This window comes from Ovis canadensis, chromosome 1 (genome assembly GCF_042477335.2).
Source record: "Ovis canadensis isolate MfBH-ARS-UI-01 breed Bighorn chromosome 1, ARS-UI_OviCan_v2, whole genome shotgun sequence".
Taxonomy (NCBI): domain Eukaryota; kingdom Metazoa; phylum Chordata; class Mammalia; order Artiodactyla; family Bovidae; genus Ovis; species Ovis canadensis.
Genome location: NC_091245.1, coordinates 69,286,512 through 69,298,790, shown reverse-complemented (window position 1 = coordinate 69,298,790; position 12,279 = coordinate 69,286,512). Strand labels below are relative to the sequence as shown.

Genomic DNA, 12,279 nt, shown 5'->3' with positions numbered 1-12,279 from the left:
GCATCGGGTCCCATCACTTCATGGGAAATAGATGGGGAAACAGTGGAAACAGTGTCAGAATTTATTTTGGGGGGCTCCTAAATCACTGCAGATGGTGACTGCAGCCATGAAATTAAAAGACACTTACTCTTTGGAAGAAAAGTTATGACCAACCTAGATAGCATATTCGAAAGCAGAGACATTACTTTGCCAACAAATGTCTATCTAGTCAAGGCTATGGTTTTTCCTGTGGTCATGTATGGATATGAGATTTGGACTGTGAAGAAAGCTGAGTACTAAAGAATTGATGCTTTTGAACTGTGGTGTTGAAGATTCTTGAGAGTCCCTTGGACTGCAAGGAGATCCAAGCAGTCCATTCTGAAGGAGATCAACCCTGGGATTTCTTTGGAATGAATGATGCTAAAGCTGAAACTCCAATACTTTGGCCACCTCATGCGAAGGGTTGACTCATTGGAAAAGACTCTGATGCTGGGAAGATTGGGGGCAGGAGGAGAAGGGGACGACAGAGGATGAGATGGCTGGATGGCATCACTGACTCGATGGACATGAGTCTGAGTGAACTCCAGGAGTTGGCGATGGACAGGGAGGCCAGGCGTGCTGCGATTCATGGGGTTGCAAAGAGTCGAACAAGACTGAGCCACTGAACTGCAACTGAACTGAACTCCTTTATCCCGGGTCTGTGCCTGCAGAATGAGGAGAGGAGACCTGGGGCTGTGCCTCCATTTTGTCAGTAATGCCTAACGCAGCTCCTGACAATTAATTTTCTATTGGAAATCTTTTTTTACATATATGACATGAAATTCGACACTCGGAAGCATATAACAGTTAATTTGACCTGGAATATTGTACAGTGATATGAACATAAAATCTTTGTTTTAAATACCTGGATTTCAGTTCCATTTCTGCCACTATGCTAGCTGGGACCTTAAACTCACTGAGCCTTAGTACTAATATATATCTGTAAAATAAGAATTTATATTACAAGAATATATAATATGTATATTTACCTTATTAGGTTGTTATGATGATCAAATGGGATAATGAACATTTATAGGAAAAAAATTCTGCAAACATGAGTTGTTACTCTCTTTTGTCCAAAGTTAGGAAAATATCTCTACTTGCCCCTCCTTCTTAATAGCCTAACCAGTTTGTTAAGCCTAAAATTATAAAATGTTTGATGTCTTTGGTTTCTCTTTCATTCCTCACTCATTGCATGACTAGGCAGGATGTGTCCAAAGGACATCCAGTCTTGGAGCTGAAAATATTCTTTATCACACAGCAGGGTAATGTTTCCTAAGTGTGATTGGGTTAACTACTTACTCTCAAAATCATCTAAGAGTGCTGTTATGTTAAAAATGAAACTAATGAGCCCTACTCCAGACTTAAAATCCTCAACTTCTAGGAGTAAAATCTGGTAATTTAGATTTTAAGCTTGAACCCTGGGTGCATTTTTTGCATGTAAATTTGGGAACTACTGCCCTGGGAGTGATATTTCAATAAATAGTATAGTGAAAATCTATTCAGATCTTTGTGTCATACTCACAGTTTATCTCAATCTGTATTCTGAGGGTGTGGGGAAGAGATTCCAAACTGAAATAGAGAATGCAGTTTTACTCTAAACTATCTTCTTTAGGAGAATCATGAGTTTCAATGACATATTAAATATGCTAAGAAGAAAAACAGTAAGAAAGAGCCAAAATTAGTTAGCCTAGGATTTTTACATTTTTATTTGCCCAGAGAAATCTTTTAAATGGAATATCCATTATTATTGCAAAGAACACTAATGTTTTATCAGTGTTCAGTGTATCAATTCAATGTTAATGTTATCCAGAAACATCCTTACAAACACACCCAGCATAATATTTGACCAAGTATCCGGGCAGCCTGTGGCCCAGTTAAGTTGACACATAAAATTTAGCATAACAGCAGCTTAACATAAAATATACTTTCTAGCTGAATGCAGCTGAATTCTCAGAAGAATTATTGTGCATGATGCCCTCTTATGTACTCCTTTGTGCTGAGGTTGGTCATATATTCTGCTTTGAAAACGCATATTATGCAATTCCCAATCATCGGATATTTTGTCCTTTGTGTTTATTATCTCAGCATCCTCAACTCTTGTTACACCCTAAACCATTAAGTTACTTTAAACACACACAAAGTGTTATATATACATGAGTGTACATATTTCTTTATGAGGAATTTAACGTATTTTTAACTATGCTAGCATTTTTATTAGGATTATTTAGGTTAGTTCTTTTGTTACAATGTTGTATGAATTTGTTGTTTGCCTCAATATTTTTTTTCCATAAGCATTGTTATTTTTAGTATCCAGTTTTATACATGAATTTATAGGAATGCATATACTATATACTTATAGGAAATAAAGGTTTACATAAAAATATAGGAATACTATGTACTCTTACCTGGAAAATCCCATGGACAGAGGAGCCTGGTAGGCTGCAGTCCATGGGGTCGCTAAGAGTCAGACATGACTGAGTGACTTCCCTTTCACGCTTCACTTTCATGCATTGGAGAAGGAAATGGCAACCCACTCCAGTGTTCTTGCCTGGAGAATCCCAGGGACAGGGGAGCCATGTGGGCTGCCATCTATGGGGTTGCACAGAGTCGGACACGACTGAAGCGACTTAGCAGCAGCAGCATGTATTTATTTAAGGATAAAAATTTCTATTAACTGGTTTGTAATAGTTTTGTTATCAATCAGTTCGTTGTATTTTCTAATTTCCACTATTTCTTCTTTGACCTTTGGATTATTTGGAAATCTAGTTTGTACCTTCTGTACATCTGATGGTTTCTAATTATTTTTCTTTTCTAGTTTCATTGTTACTGTTCTTGATATGTGATGCAGTTGCTTTGTATCAGATAATGTTCTCTGTATGATTTCAGTCTTTTGAGATTTGTTGAGAATTGTTTTATGGACCCATATGTGGTCAGTTTTTATAAGTATTTTGTGTGTGCTTATTCTTTTGGCTTTAAGTGCCCTCCCAGATAAATATCATGTTAATTCTTTGATGATTAGTAAAAAATATTTCATGTAATTCATTTTTCTGATTTGGTTGCCTTCAGCAGAGGGATTGGCTCATAATTACTTTGTTGTTGTTGTTCAGTTCCTCAGTCGTGTCCAACTCTTCATGCCTCCATGGACTGCAGCATGCCAAGCTTCCTGGCACCTACCAAACTGGGGAGTTCATCTTTCAATGTCATATCTTTATGTCTTTTCATACTGTTCATGGAGTTCTCAAGGCAAGAATGCTGAAGTGGTTTTGCTATCACAATTACTAAGCCTGCTGTTAATGTGGGTGGATGCTCTTTAAATGTAATTTCTAATTAATTCTTTTTTTATGACTTCATGATCCATTGTTTTACTATTATTTTATTTTATCTCTTTGAGTATTTTTTTGTATTAAATTTTAGACTGTATGTTCCAGTAATTCTGCTTCTTGCTTTTGCCTTTTTAATTTGTAATCACAAAACTCAAGTATCTAGGTATTTTTATCTGTATGCTTGTGTTCTTGTCTGGGTTTTTAGCTCTTCTGCCTGCTAATGTATATGGAAGAAGGGCTCAAAAGACCAAGTCTTATTTTGTGCAAATTTAAGGATTAACAACCTAGTGAAAATGGACAGTAACTGCAGGAGGCACAGAAAGTCATTCAACTGGGATGCAAATCTTACCTCTATGAAGGAGAGAGAAGGAAGGAAGGAGGAAAAGGAAAGATAAAAGGAAGGAGAATTTTATCCTGCAGTGCAGTCCTAAGACCGTTCAGCAAAGTTGATGGGGAATCTTCAATTCAAAGTTGCCCATCCAAGGAGTCCCATTAAGGTCTACCTTAATGTTCCTGCCATGCTCAGTCATTTGTTTGGAGCGTCTCATGAAAAGTGTGATCTTGCTGTGTACATAGTGATAGATTCAGAACACAGCAGCTGGGACCATCCATCAAAGCACTTCTTGCAGTCTGTATGACTTTTACTTTGAAATACCCTATATTTGCTACTATGAAAATACTTATCATTCAAAAACTATATTGATAGCCAGTTGTCTCTTTATTTTCTCTCTTCACTTGCAAATCTTTTAAAATTCTTTCCATTGTGTCTCCCTTGACTCATTTTCTTCATAGTTTCATTTCTAGGTTATTTATATACCTTAGCTAGGTAACTTTCATTCTTACTAATCAGCCAGCAAATATAAGCCTTTTCTCAAAAACTTTCATTTTCTCCAGGAGGGAGATACCCTATAGTAATTTATAAACATCTAGGATAAGAAGGGGCTTCCCAGGTGACTCTAGTGGTGAAGAACCCGCCTACCAATGCAGGAGACATAAGAGACATGGGTTCGATCCCTAGGTCAGGAAGATCCCCTGGAGGAGGGCATGGAAGCCCACTCCAATACTCTTTGTCTGGAGAATTCCATGGACAGAGGAGCCTGGTGGGTTGCAGTTCGTAGGGTCACCCAGAGTCAGACACGACTGAAGCAACTTAGCACAACACAGCACAGGATAAGAGGAGCATGGCTCAGGTGGTAAAGAACCCGCCTGCAATGCAGGAGACCTGGGTTGGGAAGATCCCCTGGAGAAGGAAATGGCTACCCACTCCAGTATTCTGGCCTGGAGAATTCCATGGACTGTATAGTCCATGGAGTCACAAAGAGTTGGATAAGACTGAGCGACTTTCACTTTCAAATATAATATATACTAGTTCCCTTGGTAGTCATATTGTGTCTCACATACAGCTCCTAGAATCTCACTTTTATGAACCAATGCATTACTCATGTTTTGGCTGAACATGTTCACTAGACTCCTAACTGAGAAAGTAGCTATTTCTGAGTCTAAGTTCTGTCTGCTGTACCTTGTTCTTGATGACTCTAAGTGATGGAATGTCACGTTCTTTATTCTTCAGCAAAACCTGCAGCATGTAGGTAAATAATAGACCTTTCGTTGAGAAGCAGTATACCATTTTCCTCTACTCAGCTGTTTTCTGTGTGTTCACAAGACTTGAAATTCTTTGTGCTGTTTTTGACAACTTATAATTGAAGCCAGTTACCTTTTAAATGAATTCCATTTCATCAATTACTTATCCTCACTCTGCCCATCCTCCTACCCTCAGCCAACCTAATGTTTTATTTCCAAAACAATTTAGTTTCAAATTCCAATTTCATTAAAATAATGCTCAAGAATTGTAAGTGGTCCTCTGCTATTTTACAAATCAGAACCAAAATCTAAGCTCCTTTAATAGCATTTCAGGGATCTTTTAGAGTCTCCATATTCTATCACTCACCATGTTTAGATAATAAAAGTAGGCAACATTTATTTAATATTAGGCACCGTGTTAAGTACTATGTATATATTATTGCATTTATTTTTCTTCATGACAAACATATGAGATGCATGCTTCTATCATTCCCCTATTACAATAAGAAACTAGTAACCTGCACATGATTACCTAATAACTACTAAGTGGTAGCTCAAGTACTCCAGTACTCTTGAAAAACCTGGAAAACCCCATGGATGGAAGAGCCTGGTAGGCTGCAGTCCATGGGGTCACGAAGAGTCGGACACGACTGAGCGACTTCACTTTCACGTTTCACTTTCATGCATTGGAGAAGGAAATGGCAACCCACTCCAGTGTTCTTGCCTGGAGAATCCCAGGGACAGGGGAGCCTGGTAGGCTGCTGTCTGTGGGGCACACAGAGTCAGACACGACTGAAGCAACTTAGCAGCAACAGCAGCTCAAGTATTTCAAACAGGTCATTTTGACCTGATTTTGTAGTTGTATGTTTATCAAGCTATATATCATCTTTAGAGTATTCTAAAGATAGTCTTTTTAACTTTACTCTTTTGATAAACAAGTCTTGTTCTTTCCTGAGGTCATAATGGCTATATTTCTTTCTGCTAAGGCCTATAGTTTACTTTAAAATGCTACTCAAAGCCCATTTTCTCTAGAAGGTAATCCCACAGTGACCATTCTCTTAGGCTGAATCTCCTCAGTATGAAGTTGTTATATGTAAACATTATTATTAACTGGATTTTGTCCTCTAGTCTAGCTATTTCGCATGTGGCTATCTCCCTAGCTAAACTGTAACTTCCAGAAACTGTTTTCGAGATTTTTTGGTGTCTTCTGTACCTGATGCTATTAAAGGCACAGTAGAGATGCTAAAGAAATGTGTGTTAAACTGATGAAAATGCAAGTTGTATCAGCTGATTTGGAATGTTTATTTTTCCATCTCTCTCCAGAGGCAGGAAGATTGATGGCTTGGTATTATATTACATTTGAGACAGTGAAGAAATTTTGTACAATCAGTGGAAAAGAAACTTTATCAGATCTGGTAAATTAATTTTCACAAGAAAATAAGTATACAATGATATAGTATAAAATAATATTGGGGAAACAACTGATCTGTATATCTCCTGCAATTTAAGAATAAATGAGCAGAAAAGAAAGCATTTCTAGTAGTGTATATATTTTTCCTCCTTATTTGCCTTTAATTGTAAAATATGGAATATTACTCCTTAGAATATATTTCCAATAGCATCTTTGTATTAGGGCTAAGAAAATTTATATACATACCCAAAGAAAGGATAGCAACTACCTTTCAACTTACGTGATAATTCTGATTACCTTGGTAGTGGCTACCAAGTATAGTATGTTGAGAAAGATTCCAAGATGGTGTGGCATGATATTTTACGAAAGTCTGCCATGAATGAAAGACACATGCCTCTTACTTGCAACTCTTCCCTAAATCCTTTGCATCAGAATAACAATAACAGTAGAAAGAGAATAGTATTGGTGATAGGCCAGAAAAAAAGAACTAATTTTGGAGAAAATGGGAAGTAAAAACAGGCTATCCTAAAATATTGCCAGTGGGGTACCTTTGTAGCTACGGCAGTGAATAGAAGCATAGTCATATTTTTGGCACCTGTGACTATATTGCTCCTTCCTTCCTTAACTGGGAATATGCACATGAAACATGACTTTTATATTTATTCTCAAATTTAAACTATTTTTATTTAAAATATCTAAGTTGATTATTGCAATAAGATTTTTATATTGAGACTAAAAATTGTACAAAATTGATGAGTAGAAGGCTTGTATTTTCATGTAAATACTCTTCTAATTTACTTTTAATTGAAGTATAGTTGATTTCAGTGTTGTGTTAAATATTATTTTTAACTGAGAAGAAATTAAGAGTTAACATTAACCCATCTGATTTTGAGTTCTGTAAGTGTAAAAGAGAATTAGAATTAGAAAAGGTGCTAGTTTCATTTTACAGGTGTGAGAACTCAAAGCAGAGTGCTTTGCTCAAAATCATCTGGGAGAATTAGGTAGGTTCTAGAATATAAATTTTTTTATACCAACAGCATTCTTTTTCATTAAAAAATTATCCTCCATAAGTGTAACCATTTGCAAACTATAGAAGTCTGAACAATAATATAATAGTAGTAATAGTGATAGTAATGAAATCTTCATTTATTGAGTGCTTTATCATATGGCACATGCTAGGCTGAATATTTTAAATTTCATCTTGTTAACCTTTACAATCTTATTGGTATAGTCCTAGTGTGTAGCAGAGTGTCTGGCATATATAACAGGTATTTGTAAATATTTGTCAGTGAATGAATGAATCCTTAAAGAAGCAAAATGTATGAGGCAAAATGTGCTAAATGTGATGTCCCAAAGGAGCATTAAAGATAAATAGGTAAAGGAAAATAAATGAGAGAAAAGAAGTAAAGAATGGACATAACCAAATGAATAAATGCTGAAATTTTATAGGTCACAATGATAGCCAGCTGCAAGGAATTTCTAGATGTACAATTAAGAATAAACGAAAAGAAAGCATTGAATACTTTGAACAAAGATCCAAATCGGATAACTATCAGGTACAGAAATTAAATGTTTTAAATAATTTTTTAAAAGGTTTCATTCAGCTAAAATAAGTAATAATAATAAAAGTTTTCCTTGTTTATTTCCAGATTTCCAATGGAAGGAAGGATTAAAACAAGAGAAATGAAAGTAAATTGGTAAAGAAAATTAATTGTTAGATGTCTTAAAATACTAATTACTTGTCCATGATTCATGTTTATGAAGGTTTTTTATAAATTTAAAACATTTTAAATTTGTTTTCCTTAATACAAAGAAAGAACATTTACATAAGAATGAGGAGTCAGAATGCAGATGTAAAATTAATTTCTCCAAACTCTTTAATTTAAAAAGATAACTTGTGAATTTTTAAATCAACAAACATTGAGAGTGTGATCTGTTGAGGCATGGTAGACAATAGAAAGAAGATGTGCTTCTCATCTACAAGAACTTTCACATTGGCTTGAATGAGAACCATGTGTATAAAAATAATGGACAGTATGAAAACACATGTAGTAAATGTCTTTAGAACATTAGTGATGTTCTAGGAAAGACATATTAAAAGAAATAACCTGAGTGAAGGAATGCATATGTGATAATGGGGTGACTGTTCTGCCAGCATTGGGAAGTCTGTATAGAGGAGAGTAACTGGATAAACTAAAATTACGTTGTAGTTTGTAATGACTTTACTCAGTTTGCAGTCACACAGGCAATGATACTTTTTCTGCTATGCCAAGTGCTTGGTTTTCTGAGTAGTTATATCTTAGTGTTAAGCAACTTGATTTAAATCATGTGCCTTCAAATAAAAATGATTTTTTTCATGGGGTTCAATAAAACCAGTTGGCCAAAGAATTTCCTTTTGTCTCCTTAGCTAAAGGAGGCCACTCCTTCTCTAGGATACTTCCTAAAGTCTTATTAAACTTTTATCTCCCAAATACCTTGACATCTCAGAAACAAACTTCTCACTGTTTGTATACTTACTCATCAGGCAGATGTACAGCTTGGAGGGCAGAAGTTAGTGTTCTGTTTCTTAGCCATGTTTCTCTAGAAATTTAAATATCCCAAGAGATCATACAGGAGAAGGCAATGGCAACCCGCTCCAGTCCTCTTGCCTGGAAAATCCCATGGACAGAGGAGCCTGGTGGGCTGCAGTCCATGGGGTTGCTAAGAGTCAGACACGACTGAGCGACTTCACTTTCACTTTTCACTTTTATGCACTGGAGAAGGAAATGGCAACCCACTCCAGTGTTCTTGCCTGGAGAATCCCAGGGACGGGGGAGCCTGGTGGGCTGCCGTCTATGGGGTCGCACAGAGTCGGACACAACTGAAGCGACTCAGCAGCAGCAGCAGCAGAGATCATACAGAACTTAGAGATCATGTACCCCAATCCTCTCATTTTACAAATGAAGTAAGTGATGCCTAGGTAAGTTGTGACTTGCTTGAGGTTATGGTGCTATACTGAGGGCAGCTATAGAATTAGAATCTATGTCTCTTGAGTCTCACAATGGATTTCTCAATATACCCTGTTGCATTAACTACTGAGTCAAATTAAATCAAGATATTTTTGCACAAGCATCTTGTTGGGAACACTATATTTGCAATTTTAATGCTTTCACTTACCTTGCCCTAGATTGGATCATGCATTCTTTTGATTAGGACTGTCAGATTCGTAAAATTCATGACTTTATAATTATTTCTATATGTATCATAGGGCTTCCCAGGTGGCACACGTGGTAAAGAACCCACCTGCCAATGCAGGAGATGTAAGAGATCAGGTTCGATTCCTGAGGGTCAAGAAGATCTCCTGAAGGAGGGCATGGCAGCCTACTCCAGTACTCTTGGCTGGAGAGTCCCATGGACAAAGGAGCCTGGAAGGCTATAGACCATAGTGTTGCAAAGAGTCAACACAACTGAAGCAACTTGGCACACATGCTTACACATGTATCATAAATTAGCTTTCTTTTGTAATTTTCCACTTTATGTCACTACTTGACATGACTAGGCAGAGTGACTGTCTGAGGGGAATTTTCTTAATATAAAATGTACAGTCTTTTGGTGGGTAATGAAGGCCAATATTTACCACTTTCATGTCTCTCTTATATTCTTATTACTTTGCTGAATTTCAGATCGTTTCTTTTACAGGCAGGTGTTAATCCTCTTAATTTAAAAATTTTATCCTTCAATTTTCTACCCTTTATCGCTGTTTTTAATTTTTCATAATTCTAAGGTCTATCTTCTTCAGCATTAGCTCTGTTTTCTTTAGTTGGTATTTTTCAATGAACTTATAGGATGTGTTTCCAAATCAGTGATTTCTTTTCATATTTGTTTCTTCTTATATAATTCTTATAGAAATTACCTATATAATAAATAATGCATAGATTCATTTTTGAAGATTCAAAATTAAAATTTATAAAGCAAAAAATCAGGTCTCCTTTGACCCCCAGAAGTAACTATTATCAGTAGTTTTCTGTGGGCCATTCCAATTTCCTTTCTATTTATTTAGTACATATATATTTAATATGTGCTAATAGACATTTTATATCTGTATATAAAAATGTCTTACTGTAATTATTGCTCTTGTGATATGAAGATTCTATATCAGTACCTACACATGTAAACCTCATTTATTTTAATACCGATGTGTATTTTAACAGCAATGTATTCTATAGTATGAACATACGTAATTTTTAACCATTCCTTTATTGATGAAGAGTTAGATGGCTTATAAATTTTTGCTAATACAAATAAGGCTGAAATGAACTTCCTTATATTTATGCCATATTTTTCAAGAATTTCCAGGTGAAAGGGTATACATGAGAAGATTTAATATTTAATGCAAATTGCATTCAAAAAGCTTCTCTTATTTACAGTTGTCATCCACAGTGTAAAAAGAGTGATTTCCATACATCCTCCCAATAATTGTTTTGTATCTTTGAAGTTTTGTTAATCTAATGAGTGAAAAATTATATTAAAAATTTTTCAAATCTATATTCCTGTCTTTCGCCTTGCTGTCCCACATGACTTCTATTTCAAGGTCACCTCATTGTTCGTAATGACTGCTAGAGATTCAGCCATTATTACACTTGAATACCCTTTCTCTTTTCAATAGGTTTCTTGGAAGTCTCAGATAACACTTTCCCAAGTACATGGCTACAGCCAAGTGCAAAGGAGACAGAGAAATGTCATGTTGTTACTGTGCCTTTATTAATATTAGGATTCTGCTATTAAGATGGAAATAGAAAATGAGTGTTACATAGATAAAGCAGTCTGCCACATATCCTAAGATCATAGGACTTTTACTATCATCTCTTCTAATACTTTAAAATCATTTGATTTTTATCTAAAGGCTTCTCATAGGTTTGGAGTTAATTTTTATATGTGATATAAATTAAGAATTTAATTATATTTCATCCCTGAAAGACAGTCAGGAGTGTTTAATAAATATGTTGTCTTTCTCTCTTTGCCGATTGATTTGGAATGCCATCTTCACATAAACTATATTCCTAAGGGTGTGATTCTGGACACTTACTGTTAGTCTGTATATTTTGTTGCTATGACAATACCACATTGCTTTACTTACTACCATTTTATTGCATGTTTTGCTTTCTGGTAAGGCAAGTCCCTGGAGAAGGCAATGGCACCCCGCTCCAGTACTCTTGCCTAGGAAATCCCATGGATGGTGGGCTGCAGTCCATGGGGTCGCTAGGAGTCAGATATGACTGAGCGACTTCACTTTCACTTTTCACTTTCATGCATTGGAGAAGGAAATGGCAACCCACTCCAGTGTTTTTGCCTGGAGAATCCCAGGGACGGGGGAGCCTGGTGGACTGCCGTCTATGGGGTTGCACAGGGTCGAACACGACTGAGGTGACTTAGCAGTAGCAGTAGCAGCAGCAGCAAGGCAAATCCCTTCTTAATGTTCTTTAAAAAACATTTTGAATATTCCTGCATTTTTCCTCCTTATGAACTTTATTTTTTTTATTTTTATTTTTTTTTCCAAACTTAAATTTTTTAAATTATTTATTTATTTATTTTTTAATTTTAAAATCTTTAATTCTTACATGCATTCCCAAACATGAACCCCCCTCCCATCTCCCTCCCGATAACATCTCTCTGGGTCATCCCCATGCACCAGCCCCAAGCTTGCTGTATCCTGCGTCAGACGTAGACTGGCGATTTGATTCTTACATGATAGTATACATGTTAGAATGCCTTTCTCCCAAATCATCCCACCCTCTCCCTCTCCCTCTGAGTCCAAAAGTCCGTTATACACATCTGTGTCCTTTTTGCTGTCTTGCATACAGGGTCGTCATTGCCATCTTTCTAAATTCCATATATATGTGTTAGTATACTGTACTGGTGTTTTTCTTTCTGGCTTACTTCACTCTGTATAATCGGCTCCAGTTT

The 12,279-nt window shown here is 36.2% G+C and overlaps 1 protein-coding gene across 1 annotated transcript in view; it reads left to right on the top strand.

Moving 5' to 3' along the window:
* Positions 1 to 12,279, top strand: part of HFM1 (helicase for meiosis 1) — a 121,747-nt gene that overhangs the window by 47,424 nt on the left and 62,044 nt on the right. The window contains 3 exon segments of the mRNA XM_069572802.1: positions 6,249 to 6,340; positions 7,786 to 7,892; positions 7,986 to 8,033. Coding sequence (XP_069428903.1) covers positions 6,249 to 6,340; positions 7,786 to 7,892; positions 7,986 to 8,033 — 247 coding nt within the window.